The 20,383-nt window shown below is 54.1% G+C and overlaps 6 protein-coding genes across 6 annotated transcripts; 3 read left to right on the top strand and 3 right to left on the bottom strand.

Annotated features, from left to right (window-relative positions):
- Positions 1-356: 356 nt before the first annotated feature.
- Positions 357-2,126, top strand: AB675_2208 (Sugar transporter STL1; the record flags this gene model as incomplete). The annotated part of the gene is made up of 1 exon (XM_018142161.1): positions 357-2,126. One exon carries the CDS (start codon positions 357-359, stop codon positions 2,124-2,126), a length of 1,770 nt encoding a protein of 589 aa, XP_018002742.1.
- A 674-nt stretch (positions 2,127-2,800) lies between these two features.
- Positions 2,801-6,769, bottom strand: AB675_2207 (uncharacterized protein; the record flags this gene model as incomplete). The annotated part of the gene is made up of 3 exons (XM_018142160.1): positions 2,801-5,455; positions 6,553-6,574; positions 6,612-6,769. 3 exons carry the CDS (start codon positions 6,767-6,769, stop codon positions 2,801-2,803), a joined length of 2,835 nt encoding a protein of 944 aa, XP_018002704.1.
- Positions 6,770-8,732: 1,963 nt separating this feature from the next.
- AB675_2206 (uncharacterized protein) lies at positions 8,733-9,974 on the top strand (the record flags this gene model as incomplete). The annotated part of the gene is made up of 1 exon (XM_018142159.1): positions 8,733-9,974. One exon carries the CDS (start codon positions 8,733-8,735, stop codon positions 9,972-9,974), a length of 1,242 nt encoding a protein of 413 aa, XP_018002932.1.
- Positions 9,975-12,117: 2,143 nt separating this feature from the next.
- Positions 12,118-13,828, bottom strand: AB675_2205 (putative MFS-type transporter; the record flags this gene model as incomplete). Its single annotated transcript, XM_018142158.1, has 2 exons — positions 12,118-12,479; positions 12,535-13,828. The coding sequence occupies 2 exons, from the start codon at positions 13,826-13,828 to the stop codon at positions 12,118-12,120; spliced, it is 1,656 nt and encodes a 551-aa protein (XP_018002694.1).
- Positions 13,829-15,156: 1,328 nt separating this feature from the next.
- On the top strand, positions 15,157-16,215 carry AB675_2204 (Ornithine carbamoyltransferase, mitochondrial; the record flags this gene model as incomplete). Its single annotated transcript, XM_018142157.1, has 1 exon — positions 15,157-16,215. The coding sequence occupies one exon, from the start codon at positions 15,157-15,159 to the stop codon at positions 16,213-16,215; it is 1,059 nt and encodes a 352-aa protein (XP_018002797.1).
- Positions 16,216-16,515: 300 nt separating this feature from the next.
- AB675_2203 (uncharacterized protein) lies at positions 16,516-18,088 on the bottom strand (the record flags this gene model as incomplete). Its single annotated transcript, XM_018142156.1, has 2 exons — positions 16,516-17,799; positions 17,846-18,088. The coding sequence occupies 2 exons, from the start codon at positions 18,086-18,088 to the stop codon at positions 16,516-16,518; spliced, it is 1,527 nt and encodes a 508-aa protein (XP_018002714.1).
- Positions 18,089-20,383: the final 2,295 nt, after the last annotated feature.

Genomic DNA, 20,383 nt, shown 5'->3' with positions numbered 1-20,383 from the left:
GGATGGCTTACCTCGCAAGCACCACTTAAAAGTCCAAATTTATTCTGGCCCCAGGAAATCTACTGGTCCGCTAGCGAGGCAGATCATCCAGGGTACGCAGTACGTTTCAACCCACTTAAGACGTTGTGCCAATATCAGGGGCTTCATTTAAGCACCACACTGAATAGCGAGCTGCCCGGCGACTTATTGACAGTCTTCCCGAGCGGGAACGCCCAAGAACGTGGCTTGTCGATCGCTACTGCCTCCATTAATACTGGCATCATCCACTCTCGCGCCAGCCCTATGTGACTCAACGTTCCTTCTCGTCGTCGTTTGTACTCACGCCGTTGCGAGGTGCCGCATTGGAAGAAGCAACAATGAAGTCAATCACTTTGTTAATGCTAGCGGTCTCCGCAGCCTTCTTCAGCACAGGTTACACCACACGTTCTGCCAATGCTGCATTTGAGCTTGTGAGCCGTGGCGTTGAGTTTGCTGAAGCTGTGAGGATCGCCAGAAACGTGACAATAGCTTTTCAAATCGGCGCCGTTATTGGTGCTCTGCTACTCTGGCCACTGTCGGCATTGTTCGGGCGCAAGACGATATACATCGGCGGCATTGGCGTCGCAGCACTAGGATCGATCATCAGCATCTCGACCCCGAATATTTCAGCCTTCTACATCTCTTGCGGGTGTGCTGGCATAGCCATTGTCATCTCCCTGATTATCGGCAACTTGTGGGTCGCCGAGAACGTCCCTGCGCGATCCCGTGGCCAGTATGTCATTTCTTACAATATCGGCGGCGCCGTAGGGCTCGCGACATGCGAATGGATCAACTTCGCCATCGCCTGGACTGGCAGCGACCCACGCATTGGCATCGGCTTGCGCTTCTTGTTCCTTATACCAGCTGCAGTTCTGCTCTACATGGCGCCTGAATCGTACCGCTGGCTGCTCAACCACAACCAAACCGAAGAGGCACGCGCAATCCTCAACTCCCTCGACCAAAACCTGCCCAGCAATGGCTCGGCCACCAAAGAAACCTACTTCGATGCGCTCGTCCATCATCAACAGCGCGCCACGAACACTCCCTCAATCTTCAGCCTACGCCCACAGGCTCCACAGGGCCCAACCAAGCTGCACCTCCATCCTCGCCGCCGCCTCATCCTCGTCTTCGCAGTCCAAACCCTCGCGGCCCTCTGCGGCATCTCCTCCGCCAACTTCTACATCACCCGCGGCCTCACTAATGCCAACACCAGCCTCACTCTAGCGACCCGCGTCGTCATCTCCCTCGTCCCCACGCTCGACGTCATCTTCCAGATCCCACCCTACCTCCTCATCTCCCGCTTCGGAGTCCGCAAGCTCCTCATGCTCTCTGCCCTGGGCATGGCCTTCTGCTTCACCGTTGCCACTCCTGTAGCAAGCATCCGTGCGAACAGCTTCTCGCGGCTATTCTTCGCCGGCACCGACGGGCAGAGCGCCGGAGAGGAGAACGACCTGAACGCTGTGATCATTGCCTTCGGCATCCTCACCTACGTCTGTTACGATTTCGGGCTTGGCTTGGTACCGTACATCCTCATGACGGAGTTTACGCCGTCCCTGCAGAATCCACTTTCAGGGGAGATGGACTTGAGCACAGCTATACCCGCAATCACAACAAGTATCCGCTTCGCCATCGATCTGGGCATGATGTTTGCACAAGCGTCCGCAGTCAGCATGGGCGCCAGCTACCTTCTCGTGTGGCTGCTGGTGAATCTGGTCATTGTGGTGGTGGTGTGGGCGATCGTGCCGGAGACGGTCGGGAGAGGGTTGGAGGATATGGATCGCTATTTCGCTTCGAATCCTCTATGGTTTGTTGGGCTCAGAGATAAGGCAGCGCGACGGGTTTGGGGCGTGCAAGGAACCGGAAGCGCAGCGGGTAGGGATGGAGAGAGAGGTTATGTACCGGGCTCATGGGCCGGGAGGCATCAGTATCATAATGAGGAAGACCAGGACGAATACTGGCATGGAGAGGCAAGGGGGAGGACTTACAGCGCTGGCGCAAACAATGTAGAGATGACCTCGACATCGCAACGCAGGGAACAAGAGCAGCAGCAAGAATACACGGGTCTGCCAAAAGGCGTGGCGATGGACGTGAGGCGGTCGATATACTGATGAAACGACCTATCTGATGTCAAGCGATGGCGCTCTTTGGCCCGAACATAGTTACGACAGACAGCTGGAAGCAACCCCTCTCAGCGAATTAATTACTACATGCGATACTACCAATGTCACCACTATGTACGTTCTTTCTCAAGGTGGACCCCCTTCCACTCCTATCAACACCATGCTGCCCAGCATTTTTTGTACCTTTTTGCACAAGAATCGAAAATGGTGTTTGAATTGTAGACAAGGGCCACCCTGCCTTTTTCGCCGCGCAACCAGAAAGACTCTTGTGCCGGCTGTCCAGTGTTGCCTGGCTCTCAAATGCACTGCTTTGCTTGCTGCCAGATTTGCTTGCTACCAGAAACGGGTGGACTCCTGCCTGCTTCGAGTATCGGCCGCTACCATGAAGGCCCCCTGGTAACTACCATATGCAGTTCTAGCCCGACGTTGCCGACAGAATGGGAAAACAAGAGTTCTGTGCCGAATGTGCATGGGAAGCCTGGCCCCAGTAAGCACCGTGCATAAGTGCGGAGCATATCCAGACAGGATCGGCGCGGGTAAGTCAGCAGCGAACGGAGCCAAGACTCGCGCCAATGTCGGGAGATCTTCTCGCAGTGTAACAATGTGGTCAGGACTTTGGCCAGTAATCAGAACAGGTGCAAGCACTCGTTTCAGAGACGCGTTTACCGCGGAGGCGGCCCTCCAGTGCTGCCGCTAACGTAGCTGGTCCTGCTGGGACTGGTGCGAGGCTCTTCAATGATGTCACTCAGACGTGTCGGGTGATAGTTGATCGATGGCGCTTCCCAAGTGCCGCCATAGCCACCACCTTCGTAGTCTGCTGGCGATTGTTGTTGTGGCTGCTCAGATGAGGTCGGCGCAACGACTCGACCTTGTGGGATCGGCGGAAGAGCAGATGGCGCGGAAGTACGTGGAATGTTTCCTGACGTGGTCTGCAGCGTCTCTCGTGGCGGCTGGTTCTGTGGTATGGGTGGCCGAGCTGGCGAGGAAGACGCTTGAGCAGCTCCAGTACCGTATTGCTGCGCGTACATACGTTCTCGCGCAATGTCGGAGGTATAGCTCTCATCATCGTCTGACTGAATATCCACTTCACTTGGACGAGTACGTCGAGGCGGAGAGACTTCGCCAATGACAGGCGAGTCCATTATTGGCTGGTTGTATGGTATTCGCCGACCGCGACTGTCGAGGGTGTAAGAGCCGTCTGGATTGATGTGGTATTCTTCCTCTCCAACGGACGATCCTGTCACCGAAGGGATGTAGCTTCTCGTCGAAGGTGGCCCGGCAGTTCGTGACGGCTGTGCGGTCTGGCCGATTGGCGGAAGCGGCTGATGAATGGAGGTCTGTGGCGCCGACGGCTGTTGATAAAAGTGCGATCCGCCGTTCGTGGTCGGCACTTGAGCTGCTGCAGCCATGGCCGCGGAGGACGTGGGAGGCTGTGATGATGTTGGGTAGAACCTCGTGTCTGGCTCATGCCGAAGCTGATGTTCACCGCCTGCTGCAGGTTGCATACCTTCGTTGAATGGGTCAGGTGAAGCTACTTGAGGTTGAAATGTGAACTGTCGATGTTCTTCCCCGGGAGAGTCGAGAGAGGTTGTCGTGGTTTGACTTCGCGACGGTGGCTGTTGAGGTGGCTGCAGACCGCCCATGAGGGTCGCTGTTGGCCCACCAGGGTATGTACCATCTCTTGTTTGAGGACGCTGGGCAGAGCTGACTTGGCGACTGGCGATGCCTTGCATAGGCACGACTTGGACACCACCGATCAGAGTCGGCTCACCGCTTCGCAAAGCGATAGTACGATCTCGTTCCTCCTGCTCTCTTCTTCCAAGCTCCTCCCAGGCACGTCTGGCTTCTTCCTTGCTGATCGTCAACTCTCTTCGCATTTCTCGCACCATCTCTTCCGCCTTGGCCTTTTCAGCGCGAATAGCTTCAGCAGACACTGCGGGTCCCGTAGCTTCGAGCTTCGTGCGCGCTTCTCGCTCTGCTCGCAATTGTCGCTCAAGCTCCGCTTGACGTTCGGCCGCCTGCTCCTGTTCATTCCTGGTCTCGAAGAACCATTTCTGGAATTTTCGTTCAGAAGACGCACGTAGCCGTTGCAACTCCACGACAGCATGAAACAGATTTGCGCCAGCGGCAGATAAGTCAGTTATCTGCCTAGAAAGCTGCTGATCCAGAGGCTTTCCATTCAGCTCATTTGTGTTTTCCTGTAATCTTCTTATCCAGTATGAGGTCAGACCTTCCCAGTGAGATGATAGGGTCTCCCATCTCTCGAATGCATGGGGAAATGCTGCTTTCGGTTGACCGCCTGCAGGCGCTGTTGGCTGTGGGTTTGACTGTGGCGCTTTCGGTTGCGGCTGTGGCGGCGCTTGTTGCTGCTGGGTGGGCCGTGCCGTAGCTGGAATATTGAGGGTATCATAGGCCTCAGTCCGGTTACGTTGTGTATTCGAGGATAGTCGGGCGTGACCAGGAGCATATCCTGTCTGAGGCTGCAATTGAGCCTGTGACAAGGGTTCTGCGATAGGCAGGCGGGTTTGTTGTGGGACTGGGACAGGATCACGCCGCCTTGTCGATGAAGGTCCAGGCTGTGCTGAAGGAGTACCGCCTATCGTATAACCTTGCACATCCGGCCGCGTTGACGACATCCGCGACCCCAAGGGACCCTCAACGCCAGCACTTTGTTCCTGTTGTAACCGTAGTTGTTCTTCTTGAGCTTGTCGTAGCCTGTCAGCCTCCTGTTGTTCAGCTTTTCTCTGCTCGCGGGCTCGTCTATCTCGCATGACATCGGTAGGCGTTCGGTAGCGTGGAGGCTCTGTCGGGACTGGCCCAGCACTCTGGGCTGTTCTACTGGCGCCGCCATTTTGTGGACGACCGGAGGGCTGTGAACCAGCCACCAGGTCGGACATTCGAGCTCGCTCTTCCAAGAGATCCTCTGTCAGAGGCTTCGCATCAACGCCACGGCCTGTCCTTATGGCCTCGAGAGCAAAGAGGATGGCGTTGTGGGTGCGTCGTGAGATATGAGTGCTTCTGGCGGGCCAATAGGTATCGCCTTGGACAAGTCTCTGAAAGTCCTGCGGAGAGGTGGATCCAGAACCGTCAAATGTCACGGCTTGACCTGCAGTTCGCAGCTGTCGAGGAGCCTGGAGCTGCTCGCGATATTCTGGTCTGTCGTGCAACTTCGGAGTGCGTCTCAGGGTATGAACACCACTAGAGTCTGCCGAGGGCGGTCTCTGGATCTGAGAAGATGTAGAATTTGGTTGCTGGCGTTGAGGTGAGGTGGTCTGTTGGAGTCGTTGGGCGTCGTAGGTCTCGTCAGGTCGTAAAGTCTGCGGGTAATACAGATCGTCAGGTACGGGAACGGTGGACCTGAGTTGAGCGGACAGAGCGACTATGCTTCACGGACCGGGATTTCGAAGCAGCGCTGGGCAGAGGCGAGGCAGCACGATGGATGCACGTCTCTGCACTTCAGGACTGTGGTATGAGGAGGCAAGCAGCAAAGACGCTGCGCTGCATCGGGATGAAGCCCAGAAAATTAATCGAGAGATGGCTGGGAGGTGGTTGGGCTTTAGATCTCAGTTTGGCTTCGTTTGGTGCGCCGATGAGATTCTTGTGAAACAGCCCTATACTGAGCGCACAATTAATGCCTTCTAGGAATATGACTTTCGGCTGGCGCCCAGTGGGTTGGCGGTGCGACTCTGATCTGGTTGCTGGGCAAGGTCCGAGTCGCGAGTCCGACTGCGCCCGTCACTTAGACTGCATCTCGACTTCGAGATAAAATGCCAGTGACCTCGGAAGCAGCAAACAACCACGCACGGCGGGCGCGGGGCCCAGCCGTAGTGTTTGACGCGATCTTACTTGACAGGAGCAGTGCCAGCAGTATCGCTTCGACTGGGGGTTTACGTTAGGATTGTGGCGCACACCGACGATGATGTTCGATTTCGGGTGGAGCCGCAGGCCGACGGCGCGGTGCGGGCGGCGAAAACTTGGACTTCAGACTGGGAGCTGTGGTTAAGATCAGAATAGCTAAGTTGTGGCAACAACAAGGTCTCAGGGGAATGGCGGATGCGATCGATCCTGCTGCAATTACCTGGAGCCAACTTCGAGGCAAGACATGGCGATTTCTCAACGCACAAAGGAAATAATGCGAGTGGCTGGGAAAGTTGATGCGCTGGCACGATGTAGCTCTCCCACTCAACTTGCCGGGCCACGATGATCCCTGCATCATCTCGAAACTTGTCTCTTGTACTGTACACACCTACTCATGACCTTTCGACGCTGAACGCTGATCAGGCTTTCATCTGAGCCTTTCATAGTCTGTGTGTCGTCGGCGATTTAAGTAGTGAGTACTCAGGGTTTCCTCAGGCACCTGCTGCCCCGCGTTTGCAAGGCATTTCAGGTACGGGATTCAAGGATTGCTCCTTACCGACGAGGAGAACGTGCCCTCCCTGTTTGTCAATTGGTCAATACAGCTGCAGGTGCTACTGCACACCTTGCCGTTCCAGAGAGATGGTCTTCGGCACTACCAGCATTTGCCACGTAGTGTGGGAAGCCATGCCACAGCCGATCGCCATCCGTTCTGGCTGTGGCTGAGCAGGTCCATATTGCTCATCCAGTGCGATGATCCCGTTGAACCAAGGCATTGTCGTCCCGGAAACTTGGTGCGGTCAGCAGTACCAGCCTACCTGGGTACCCTTCTCACCTCATATCCTGGTTGCTTCGAAGCGACGGCACTTCGACGCCATCGTGGACACTATCAGTTGTCAGATCGTTAGGACCTCGCATGCTGCAGGCAGTCGGCTGCACGGTATCTGGGTCCGCCGTTCGGATCTGAAGTCTTGACCATTGAACAGCCTTGTCTCGACGCCTTGCTGCACCTTTCCTGCAAGCCCGTATCCCTTGGTCCCTTTCGGAGCTTTCAACAACGGTTTGACGGCTGCTGCAGCCTGCAGGTGCAGACAACATTTGATTGCTTCTGCTGGCCACCGGGGATGTAGTAAAGAGGCCCCGTCGCTGTCAGATTGAAACAGCATAATGTGTGCGTCGCTACAATTCTGCAACGCAAAGCCTGCAGAGACAAGCGTAGCAGGATGGCATACGCCGACCACGCGTGCCATGCATACCAAACAAAGGGACTCTCGGGACTTCATCAGGGTCAACATCAGGGCAAGGTGGGCAAAAGGCTGATCTTCATAAGATTTTGCTGCTTCAGAGCGAAGCTTGTTGGCCCTTCATACCGGAATGCTGTCACTCTTGACAACTGTTTCTGACATCAAAACACTATGCCTGCATATAGGTTCGCAACTTGCAAGGAGATCAGGATCGGAGCTCTCTATCCTCAGAAGCCCGCTGAGTACCGGCGTCGGATGAGAATTGATCATCGCTGGGATACGAGCTATAAGCACTCCGACCCTCTGAGTTGCAGATTCCACTAATGCCGGGCTTAGCAGGTCCGTCTAAAGTACCAGCATGGTTTTCGGATTTCTGCGAGATGCTGTTTCGGATAATGGAAGCGTCCATGTACGCGAGCACAGTGAGTAATGCTATGGCTTGGACGAAAGTCAGCCAGATTGCCACAAAGGCGCTCCGGTCCACTGACATGGTTGTTGCGGATCGATACCCCTTCCGGCCAGAACGCTCCATGAATGCTGGCTTGACAGATGCGGGTTCAACCCTCAGGTTGTTTTGATGTGGATTCCTCCGACATCCTGTCCCCACAGAGTCCGCGCAGCCTTGCCCGTCACCCCTTGCTTTCCACCCCATCCCTGACTTGACAATTCCGAATTTGGCCAGGCGTTCAAGCCTCAGATGTGTCAAGATAGTCCAGCCTGGGTGTTCTCCTGGCGGACGAACATACGGGTCTGGAGATATAATCTCAATGGAGCCTTGCTTTTGATGTCTCATTTCATTTCAGATTGTTTACATTGATCAACAACAACAAACCATAGTGTTTGAGTGAAACTCAGTTTACCCAGTCATCATGGGGGACTATCGCATCTTCCGTCACCGAGATCAAGTGAGATTCACAGGTACAACTCGAAGGAGCTTCCGAGCCTCCCGCAGAGTCGTCCCAGCCAAAGGTACTTTACACAGCAGAGCTCCGCGTCGTATGAGTCCATCAAGTTAGATCCCAATTTTCCGGATCCAACATTTGAACAAGACCTGGTTCACCAGATTTGGTCTCGGGCTTCACAGCAGACACTTCTGTCAGACAACGGCCCAAGGCCGGGTTCATTGGCTACCATATCGGAGTATACAAGATATAGGCATCGACGGTCCAGTGCTCAGCTTCCAAACCCACCCCAAGCGCCATACGATCACAGTGTTGTGGATGTTGTACCCTGCCGCTTGTCGTCAGCTTCCACAGAAGACAATTTCTCCCCGTCGCCTGTGGCTGCCAAGCGAAGCGCAACACCCGAGCTACTGCTGTCACTCCGCACCGACCTCGAGGAGGGTCTGAGCTTTGCGGATCGAGCCAAAGCATTATCAACAGCACCTACCACACCCGACGACTCTTTCTCATCCTTCACATATACTCCTTCGGTCGTGTACCAGGAGGTGAACTACAGCGGACGCTCGTCGTCAACTACCTTGGACATCACAGATATGTCGCCTCCACCATCGCCAAAGACCTTGGTCAGGAAGTCGAAGCCAGCCAATATTTTCACAGCCACTGTTCCTGGTCATCGTAACATCTCTTCGCCCGTTCCCTCACCTTTGTATTCATCAGGCCATTCGCCCCTGTTGAGGCGTAACACCAACGAAAGTGCTGTGGATCCTAGCTACTGTCCCGTGCGGCCAGCGCCCTTGGCACCAAGTGCTCCGATCGATCTTCCGCTGGCTGGGGAATCTTTCATGGAATGGGATGATGACGACGACCGAGCAAGCAAGCTGGCACGTGTCAAGAAGTCGATTGGCGACTTACGTGCTGCGGCCTCGAGGACACCGAAGGCAGGCTCAAAAGACCGCAAGGCGGAGAAGCTTGTTGGTGCATCCGAGCCTCTCACTGTCGCAATGCCATCTCGACCTCGAGCTCAACGCTCTATGACAGCTCCCATCCAACCACTCATGCCTCAGCCGCAGTCCCAGCATCATCAGACAAGTGCAGCACGGCCTGGTCTCCCGCGAACTGTCTCGTCAGGCAAGATCCGAACTTCGCTTCCTCCTCTGCCCGCGCGAACCTCATCGACACGTGCTCCAACTGCGACAGCTATGTCACCGCCTACCACGTATTCAAGTGCTGAGAAGGTCTCGCACAAGGTTTCTGTACGCATCGCAGCTGGAACATCGTCCTCTTCGTTGAACAGGCAACGGGCCACCTCAGACGCAAAAAGTGCGCAGAGCTTCTCGCTGTTTCCCTCAACGCCTGTCTCAACTTTAAGCAAGCGCAGCAGCAAGACGACGACCCCGTCTTCGTCTCCAAGATCAGTCAATACCGTTGCCACCACAGTTTCATCTGGCACAACTGCCGTTGATAGCGCAGAGTCCCGACAGTCATCCATGTCATTGGGCGACAAGCCACTGCCGAATCCGCACGCTGCGAACGTAAAGCCGACTAAGCGAAAGGTCGTCAAGCCGGCTCTTGGCAACAAGCGCTTCTCTGTCCTCAGCTTCGCATCCATTCGCAGCAGCGGAAGAGGCAAGCCTTCCAAGAAAATCTCCTCGGCTGCACCTCGTCCTCGAGTCGTTGGTCTTGGAAAGTTTCGTCGCTGGTGGCGATGGATGAGTCGTTGCTCAACGCTTCCCGCAATGACGTCCGCCAATGCTGTGCATGAACAGTCCCGGACACGTCAGGTGTCATCGCCAGTGCCGAGTTGTGACAGCACGCGCGCATTTCGTGGGCATTGAGAGCATAGCGAGCAGTAGATGCCAGCTATATCTATATATCATCGAGTATGAAAAGCGAACAATGGCGCCTTTCTAGACCACGTCCACATTTCAAGTCCGGGGAAGTTTCGCAAAGATCTGGAACACTCAGTGGCGTTTCTACAATAACGACCCTGGTGGCGTTGCACGATTTGCAATTGCAAAGGCCGAGACAACCAGCCACGATCCACAGCAAGCATCACGATCAATCACTTGAAACTTCGGTCGCAAGACACATCGGCCCTGGCTTCGCACAGAAACGATCGACCTCAACTTGCACATCATACCTGGTCCACGGCAGAGCAGCACCAAACACAGCACAGCTCCGTGACATCGCTTGCTATCATATCACAACACCTTGGTCAGGGCGTTTCTATCACAATCACCGCCAACCATGACGACTCAGTCTCTAGGCAAAGTCACCCTTATCGCCGCTACGAGATAATGATTTGATTTGCCGGGAGCATGATGCCCCCTAACGACTCATGTATGAACACGCCTTTACGATATTTCGGGTTATGTAATGCCAACACGGCAGATCAATGAAGTTTATGAATGATTATATGGATGCCGTATGAGCGCCTTGATGCTACAGATGTGACAGAGGGCATGGGCACAGGACGGAGCATGTGAGATACCTGGCATCAGATGGCATGGTCCCTGGTGTGCACATAGACAAGTTGCAGCTGCGAAGCGCTCAAGTCTCGTTGGCTTGGCTACAATTTAGGACTGACAGAACAAAAATGCATCTACCTCGTCGGCATGCGCAAACCACCTTTCCATGCGAAACACGGGCGGTCGTTTCTGCCTTCACCGCGGTGCTACTTTCCTCATCCCCCAAGCCTGGCCCCTTTCCACCTTCCTCACCTGCTGCAACTCTTACAAGCCCGCACTTGTAAACAAAAACCCCAGCGAAATTCGCATCTCCGTGAAATGCCAGCCTCGAAGTCTTTCAGTACTCCAAACTCTCCCGAACAGCTGGAATGGCAGGGCAAAAGCCTCGTGGCTTCCTCTACATAGACACGGAATGACCACGCACTCTTGAACTCTTTCACGAAGTCACTGACCCTGTAGGGTCAGAAAGTTGTCGGTACGGGGAATCATGGACGGTACCGACGTGGGCATTTCTAAACTGTCTCTTCATTCCTGCTACGAAGTAAAGGTCTGGTCGGACCCAGGCAGAGGGATTGGATGCAACGTAAGCTAGTCGCACGTGCGTGAGTCAGCGCGTGAGGCCGTGTGCAGGATTCTTACAGCAGACCTAGTAGTGTTAGGATAACAGAATCGGATACGTCTACCTGCCTGTCTGCCTCGATCATCTCGATCATCTCGATCACAGGCCTCGCAGAGCGCGACGCCCGTGTCCTTTGAACCAATGTCTCCAAGGACTTTGAGCAGGAGACAAATGTCCAAACGAGCAGAGTAAGATAATCGGTGTACAGCCACAACATTGAGCAAAGGCCACAGAGCACGCACGGGGGCAAACTCTTGCGGAGTTGGGACATGTCAACATACTACCCATTGAGCTTTAGTCGAGCCTTGCGGCATGCGCCGTCAACAACGATGAAGCACGGTGGCTGATCAGGGACAACTAAATTTTCCCTCGAGCGCAGGGTCGAGACTTCCAGGGACTTGAAGGGCTCGAAGGGTTTGAAGGGCAGAACTTTATAAAGGTGTTTCGACTTAGGGAGAGAAAGACGTTGGGTCCCGAAGCAAGGGGTGAGAAGACTCGTAGCCGAGCGGAAGGCTGGAGTGCATGTGGTATGGTCAGTGCTGTATCGCAGTGTTTGCACGTGCAGTCGTGTCTAGACCGTCGGGTCAGTGCACGGGGGTGGAAGCGTGTCGAAGTGGACTGATCGGAAGCATGAACCCGACCGTCCGTCGGCGACCGACTCGTTTGGTAGCTATCCTCGGACGAACGCTGAGAACCGAAGCAAGCAAGCAAGCCTTACAGTCGGCATAGTGAATGGTACAATGGTTTGGCTTCTTTCTCTAGTCCAGATGAATCTGTCGTCCTGACCAAATCATGCATGACAAACAAATAACGCAGAATCGGGTATCCTCGACACTTCTTATCGTTCTCTTGCTCTACCTGCTGTAGACGACCAACGATATCCTTGTTCCTCTAAGAAGTCCTCTTCGCGATGTTGTGGCGAGCGACAAAGCTGCGTGCGCGCTTGCCGTAGATGTACATCGGGACAGTGACCAACGTACACGCAATCGTGATACCACCAATCGTGAAGAAACAATCCCTGACTCCCTGAATGGCGATCCAGTTGTTGATGTAAAACGTCATGCCAAACGCGAACATGTTCTTGACGAAGTTCATGACCGCGAATGCCTCGCCAGCCTGCTCACGATGGCAATCGACAACGTACGCAACGACACCAGTCGTGCCAAGTTGAATGCCGAAGTTGATGATGCCCATGCAGAGCACGACGGGAACGGCCCATGGCTCTTGAGCATAGGCGGATTGACCCCAGCCGACTGTGGAAGGAGTTGTTAGTGAATATCCAGGAAAATTAGCTAGAGGCAGACTTACAGAAACCAGTAGCCGTGAAGAGCAGGTAAGTGACCATGACGGGCAGACGGAACTCAGGCTCGAAGATGCCCTTGTTACGCTTAGACATGCGCTTGACGATGCCGTCGATCAGTGGGCCGGCGACGAGTGTGCCGAGGACAGAGGCCACGAAAGATGACAGGTTAGTGGCGCCGACAGAGCGGACGGAGAAGTTATAGGGTGGTGCCGAGAAGATCTGGGAGAGCGTGATGGAGATTCCAACCAGCCAAGAGATACAGGTCGTGAAAAGTAGAGTAGCCCAGGCGACCGCAGGAGATGCCAGAAGGAAGAATGGTCGAACACATGTATCCCAGATGGAAACGTGATGGACGTAACCAGACCATGGCTTCATCTCCTGCCAGAAGGACATTTTTGGCTCGCTGGCACTGAGCTGTGGGGGACTGTGGGTAGCAGTGGTCGTGGAGGCGGCGCCCTTCTCGTCTTGCTCAACGTGCTCGGAATCGATCATCTTGTCGGTGACGACATTCTTCTTTCCGGTATCGATGTTGATGGTGCCGGTGCGGTCGAACGCCGATTCGGGCATGAAGAAGAAGGTGAGAATGAGCTGCAGGATAAAAGCCCCGCCCATAGCGTTCATACAGGTGCGCCAGCCCGAGGCCTCAATGATAGCACCAGCGATCGGTGTAGCCAGGTTGATACCGCCGAGCACACCGAGGTTGAAAATGGCAGTGCGGTAGCCACGCTCGTGGACGAACCAGATATCGGCGATTGAGGCGGGGATCAATGCCTCCATAGGAGACATGCACAGACCCTGTACGACGCGAGCAGCGACGAAGTTGCCAAAGGTATTAGCGGCAGCGGCCCAGAAACAGGTGACGGCGAGGCCAACGCTGGTGATGAGGTAGACTGGTCGCTTGCCGTACTTGACAGCCAAGGTGTTCCACAGCAGCGAGCCACCGGCGATGGTAGCAATGACACCACCCTGAGCACCGGAGATGAAAGTTGTCAGGTCGGTGTCCCACTCTTTCGCAAGTGGGACGAATGCAGCGCCCAAAAGAGGACCAACGGCTCCAACACATCCGCAACCATACGCGAATGCCCAGGTGAAGGCTTCCTTCTTCCATCTTGGCCAGTTGTACGGGTCGTTGGGCGAGTCCGATGGCTGTGGCACGAGAATGATCTCGCCAGAGGCATCGTGCTTCAGTAAACCGGCGTCAACGCCAGCAATCTCGGAGTCCTCACGTCCAATTTCATTGAGGGGAGCTGTTCCCGGCACGTGCTCGAGCTTCCGGTCTTCTAATATACCGAGAGGCATGATGAATGATATTGATGTCTGTCGAGAGATAAGGAAGGAGAAGGAAGATGTTGGCGACAAAGAGGTTGAGAAAAACTGGCGATGTGGCAGCTGATCCTTTCTTTATAGAGCTTCTCCGCCTTCGCCCTCAATACTCGACTGGAGAAGGCTTCGTGGGTCTGGGACTCTGGGGCAACTTTGGATGGCTGTATACTTTGCTTTCCATCCACTCGTTGATTCTAGATCTAATTATCAAGAGCCAACGCCGAGTAAATGCCCACTTTGCCATGTCTTCGGGCGCGCTTGTATCATGTAGAGTTCAGCGCCATCCCCCAATGGCCCGGACTGAACCCATCGTCCAGCCGAGATTGTTGGTGAGGGGGCTATCTCTTCACTGGGGATTCTCCTCAACCCCGGTCCGCCACCCACGGTATGGATGTCGGGGCTCGCGGGGTCAAAGTCGTCGGCAAACGAGTCGTATGAAGCTTCCAGCTTGCAGCCGCGACGCTTCGTGGACGTTATCGAGGTTCGAAACTCGCCTAGGGAGACGGCAAAGCCCCATATGCAAGGTTGGCACGTGACTAACAGCTTTTAGCCCTTGAGTCGACTGCGTCGACACAGTATGTGTGTACGCGTTCCAAAGTGCTGCTGGATCGAAGTATGGGACATTCCCAGCTCAAGGGAAACGTCTTCCGCTTCCTCACATGAAGTATCACTCGTATTGTGCCAGATATCTTGAACGGAACATGCCGTGGTCGGCCCCACGATCAAATCTGAGGCTCGCTTGATTTTGCGGGGCGTTCAGCTGCTGGAAGTCTGGGAGAACCCCATCTGTTCAGTGTGTAGGAAGGCTCACAGCATCAGAGCCATCTGAAGCACTCAGTCCGATCGTTAATAATAATGGAGCACGGCGATTGTTTCATGACCGATGCAGACCATTTCCGGCATGGAGGTGGGCATCAGAACCGGAATTTCCGGAGTTGCCTGAGCTTGCATGGCCCAGTGTTAGCCAACCATGACGGCTCTTCTGGACCGTTCGTCCCATATCAGAGCCTTTGCTCCTGCTCGACAACGCGGCCAAATAAGCAGTCGACCGAACCTCGATGGCTCTCGCAGTGTGGCGATCATGTATGGTCCTTCCAACCTTGAAGGAAGGTGCCAACGTGAATTGTGAAGCCCTCCCGGAGATAGCAGGATGTAATTGCTGGTCGCCAATTGGTGTCCACGACCAACCGCCAAAATTTTGATAGTCACAAAGCGACCACTATGAGTCAATACCAAATTCTTGAGAAGACATTGTGAAAGGCTTCGCGAGCGGCAGTGAAGCTGCGACTGCCACTCCAGCAACCATGAAAACAGCTATCCGCTCAGCTGCCCGACCGCTTCAGCGGCGAGCACTCTCCACAGCGTCGGCCGCGACGACAGCGACCACCACAAAACCACCTCGACATCTCCTCTCAATATCGAATCTCACGCCCACAGAGCTATCCACACTAGTCAACAATGCCACCCGTCACCGGTCACTTGGAATTAACAACTTTCCTCTCTCACCTCTCGCCAACGCCCTCTCCCACAAGAACATCGCCCTGATCTTCTCCAAACGCTCTTCTCGGACCCGTGTGTCTACCGAGTCCGCCGTCGTCGCCCTCGGTGGGCATCCCATGTTCCTAGGATCGGGCGATATCCAGCTGAACGTAAATGAAAGCCTTTACGATACTAGCCGGGTGATTTCCAGCATGACCTCCGGCATGGTCGCTCGCGTTGGTCCTCACTCAGATATCGTTGGCCTAGCCAAGGACAGCACTGTTCCCGTGATCAATGCGCTCTGCGACACGCATCATCCCATGCAGATCATCGCGGACTTTGCAACATTGACGCAATCGTACGCTACCACAGCTGAAGGCTTAAAAGGCCTGAAGATCGCATGGGTCGGCGATGCCAATAACGTCCTCTTTGATATGTGCATCGGCGCCCGGAAACTCGGGATCGAAATGGCAGTCGCGACGCCCTCAGGCTACGAGCTACCGGCAGCGATAAAGGCCGAGATCGATCAGGCTGGTGAGGGCAAGCTCTCGGAGACCACGTCGCCTCTCGAAGCCGTCAAGGACGCAGATGTGATCGTCACGGATACTTGGGTCTCGATGGGCCAGGAAGAGGAGTCGCAAAAGCGTATGAAAGCTTTCGCAGGCTACCAGGTGACAGAGGAGATGGCGAGGAAAGGTGGAGCGAAGAAGGACTGGAGGTTCATGCATTGCATGCCCCGGCATCCGGAGGAGGTCAGCGATGAGGTGTTCTATGGTGGGAGGAGTTTGGTGTTCCCGGAAGCAGAGAACCGCTTGTGGTCTGCGATCTCGGTATTGGAGGGATTCGTGGTCAATGGTGGCGACATCAAGAAGACCATTGTATGAATTCGTCATGCAGCATGTTCAGGACTAGCTTTTTGCAGAGCGCTTCTATGACATCTGCCACTAAGCACTGGTAGCTCGACATCAGCTCATTTCCAACGTGAAACTATTCCACATCGACCAGATCAGGTATGCCAAAGCGATAACAGGATCCGACTCCAGATTCCTCCCTAGCCTGTGACGCCCGTGTCATACAATCATTACAATCCTGGAGTCCATAGTACAATTTCTCCCATCCTGATGACTCGTGTCGAGACAAAACAGTCACTGTCCTATTGCGCTCTTGTCCAGCATCTGAATTGGTCAGAATCCCAGCTTGTTGATGAAGGAGCGCACGCGGCCGGACCATCCATTGCTGACCTCTTCCACGTATGTGGGGTCCTGGCACCAACAAGTGCGAGTGAACTGGTTGTAGACGGCGGGCTGATTGCTGTTGTTGATACATCTCATGGCAGCACAGGCCTCTGCGGTCATCATAGCATCGCCCACATCGGGCGCATAAAGCCCACGAGTGTTCCACTTCTCTTGCTTGGTTCGCTCTAGACAGCCACAAAAATCCTCAATTCCCTGGATGAAAGTCTTCGAGGACTCCGAGCAACCCTTGCGACAGTCAGTCGGGAAGATCTGCGTAAGCTTCGAGATCGAGCAATCTTCAGGCTCCGGCATCGAGACAGAGCGTTTGCTCGAATCAGTCGAGGCATGCAATCTCAGTTCAAGTGGACCACCAGTGTAGATTTGATTGATATCGTGAATCCGATTAGTCCCAGTCACAGAAATAGTCTCGCCGTCCGCGGTTCGAACCCAGTATGTGTAGATATTCGGAGTGTACATATTGATGGCGATGACCATGCAATCAGCAACGGTAGTCTGATTTGTGCCATCATTGACATATTTTGGCACAATCATGATGTCGACATTGTCTGTTTTGCCGATACCACCGCAGGGGAGATAGATACTGGCATTGATAGGGATGATGGTGGCAACCATACCATCCATCTGCACCATGAATGTCAAATTGCCATTGATGAAGTCAGGTATGACTGAGTTGGCAACAGCCTCATTCTGTGCCTGGCTGTTGAGTGACTGGTTCATGAGCTCGGGCGTGATGTCTGTTTTGGGCGGCGGCACGAATGTGGGAGTTGTCGTGTCAGTGGTCAGGAGAGAGGAGACAGTTGACGTGGGCTCTTGTCGCTTCTGGTTTGCAAGCTTGGCTTTAGTCAGATGCAGTTCCCGTGCGATGACCGCGGATGCAGATTGAAGCTTGCTCGTGAGCAGACGGATGTCGCGTATGGTGGCGTTGACGGTCTTCGAAAGCTCGAAAAGCTCCTCGTCATCAAGCTCGAGAGCGTTCCAAGCGGTCAGAACGGCTTTCATGTGGTCAACTCGGTCTTGGATTCGCGTGCTGTTGCGGAGGATCGCGCTCTTGAACGAGGTCAAGGCCCGTCCGTGGACATGATTGACGCCGATGAACAGAGATTGCTCGATGCAGCGATCAGGAGCGGCACAGAAGCAGTCGCCTTGAGAGATATCGAAATGAACATCGGGCTTCACTGCTGGACAGGAGAAGTCAGGACAGTGCTTGGCAACCTGTCGAAGTTAGCTCGTCCGATGGAGTCGCAAATTGAGCACTTACGATGTACTGCGAAGGCAGATCTGAACAGCGGCAGGGTCCGACTTTGCTGGAGGCATCGTACACGGCATATTGAACCTTGTGGCCATCCTCGCTCGTACACAGAGTCGCACTCATGTCCAAGCACATCTCTTCAAGGATCGGGTTCAAGATCTCAGTCTTGAGTGCTGCCAACGCTGTGAAGGTTCTCGCAGGTGCTGCAGCCACGATACCCAGACCTAAAAAAGAAACCCAAAGCAGCCTCATACTGGAGTTAGGAAGTGAATAAAGAATAGACAGGTGAGAAGTAGGTAGCTGTAGGTGATGCTTTGACCTCACAAGGGATGCAGATAGGAATTGATACGGGTGAGTATGGTAGCAGAACACCAAAAGTTGACGCGAATCACATCCTGATCGCGTTTGCACTTTCCCTCACTGCCTTGCTCGGATAAGCTGCCAATCTGAAGACCATTGAGAGAAATGTCCAAGAATGGAAGGAAGCCCGAAGCGTATTGTGAAGTGTGACATTGACTTTGGCTGTGGAAGGAGTCATGATCATCTGTGGACTTGCTGTTGCCCCGTAACAACATCGCCAAGGCTGCCTCATATGTTGCAGGAACTGACTGAGATACCCAAAAGACCTACCTGACACTGGGATGCGTGTTACATGCATGATCCCGTTGTCATCAGCACTTCCAGTTGAGTGGCAAATGAAAACGGAGGTGCTCTTTCTTCGAATTCATTGCAGCAGGCTGAGGCTCAGACCTGGAGAGGGGGAAAACCAGATGGGAGCGATGGCCGGTCGACGACCAGGGTCGATAGTGGTGAGAATGCTGTCAGCATCACGCTCATAATAAGAGAGGGTATCGTCAACAGAATCCCATGCGAACCTAAGTTATATTGATGACAGCTACGCATTCTGTAGTTGTGAGATTCGAGTTCGACAAAGTGATGTTCGGAGGCTGTGGCTCTCGAGACTCAAAGCCTGCTGATTGGCCAGTTCTTCTGCGCTGACCTGGGGTGATCCACCCTGCTACCAATGTCCTGGGACAGTCAAGCTCTGGCTCGCACAGTGTGCAGCAAAGGGAAGCATTGTTGTACCACATTGACCTTTTCACTTGCTGTGTGCATGGCCATGTTTATGGCTCACTGTTCACAGTCACATCAGACAATGCCAGTGCCGAGGTGACGTGGCACTTCGGGCAAGTCTTCCCTTCACCATGACCCCTCCAGATCCCCACACAATTCGAGATCGCCGCCCATAAATTTTCTGCCTTGTGACTTTGCGAGTTTATTTCCTCCTACCTCGTACACCGCCCTCCCGGCACCAGCACCATAACAGACTCGCTATCATCTGTACCAGGCTTCGCGATCAGTTTCGCGCCGCAGTTTCGAACGACGTCGATACAGTATCATTCCGCCAGAGTATGAACAAGCCTTCCACCAGCAGCACTGGGCGCTTCTGCGAGGCGTGCGACGAGCCTGGGTAATTGGGGTTTCCAGCACGTTGGACGAGGATAGATCTGGGCGGCAGACGGAGGCAAGATTTACAGACAGACAAGATTTTGGATATGCGAATGGTGGCAAAGATCATAATCGAACGCATCCCGCAGCGACAGTGCGGCAGTGCATACTAGAGCGCAATAGAGGCGGAACATCGGATACTCATGTGGACAAAGTGAGCAGAAGTGTCTCAGTCATAAGGTATCTAGATCAGGTACGTGTACGAGAAGGCCATGCGCTTGCTAGCAAGATTGAGCCGAAATGGACCACGAGACTGACTCCAACCCCAGAAATTGCTGCAACGACCATCTACAGCAAAGATGTGTTTCGAACGACTGACGCACCTCAAATGCGGCCATTATGAATCCTATCAGCTGGATACAAAAGCCTGCGGCGGCGTTGGTGGACTCGGACGAGCCTGCAAGAACTACGTGCAGGCAGTGGTGCGAGTCGAGAAGGGCAGGAGCTGTCGCAGGTGCAAGGCTCTCAGTCTTGCGGGCTTGGGTGTCGCAAGTCCGAGTTTGAGAGATTGTTGAGGCGCTATTGCAACTGACCGTGGATGAGAAATGGGATCTGTGATACAACATTATCACAAAGTGGACAGTACTGTAGTTGAAGGGCAGAATTTGATGCATGATGCCCTCGACCATTTGGACAAGGCATATTTGACAAGAAATGTGAACAGAGCTGGCTCCATAGATTGAAGACTAGACGCAGGATATGTAGATCGAAATGCACGGAGAATCGGAGACATGTCTGCTATGATCAGCAAGACAACGATTGAACGGCGTCCCGCGACATTGGACGTCAGGAGCTACCATGCACGCATCCCGTTCATCCTCAACTCGGAGCTCTCGCAGGAAGATGCATAAGCACGAGCAACTGTGCTGCCTCGTGCTTGCTAAGTTGCGGCTTCCCTCTTTTAGCCGTGCAGATCACGGAATATATATGCGGCTCCGTACAATTGCACAATGGATACGTCATGCCTTGCCTCAGATTCTTGGTGGGCTGTTGCTTCTCAACATCTCCGTGGGGCTTTTGAGATTTCTGGACGTCCAG

Source organism: Cyphellophora attinorum, assembly GCF_001299255.1.
Source record: "Cyphellophora attinorum strain CBS 131958 chromosome Unknown Contig6, whole genome shotgun sequence".
In the NCBI taxonomy this organism is placed as follows: Eukaryota; Fungi; Ascomycota; class Eurotiomycetes; order Chaetothyriales; family Cyphellophoraceae; genus Cyphellophora; species Cyphellophora attinorum.
The sequence above is the reverse complement of the archived record's forward strand: the minus strand, read 5'-3'. Positions and strand labels throughout refer to the sequence as shown.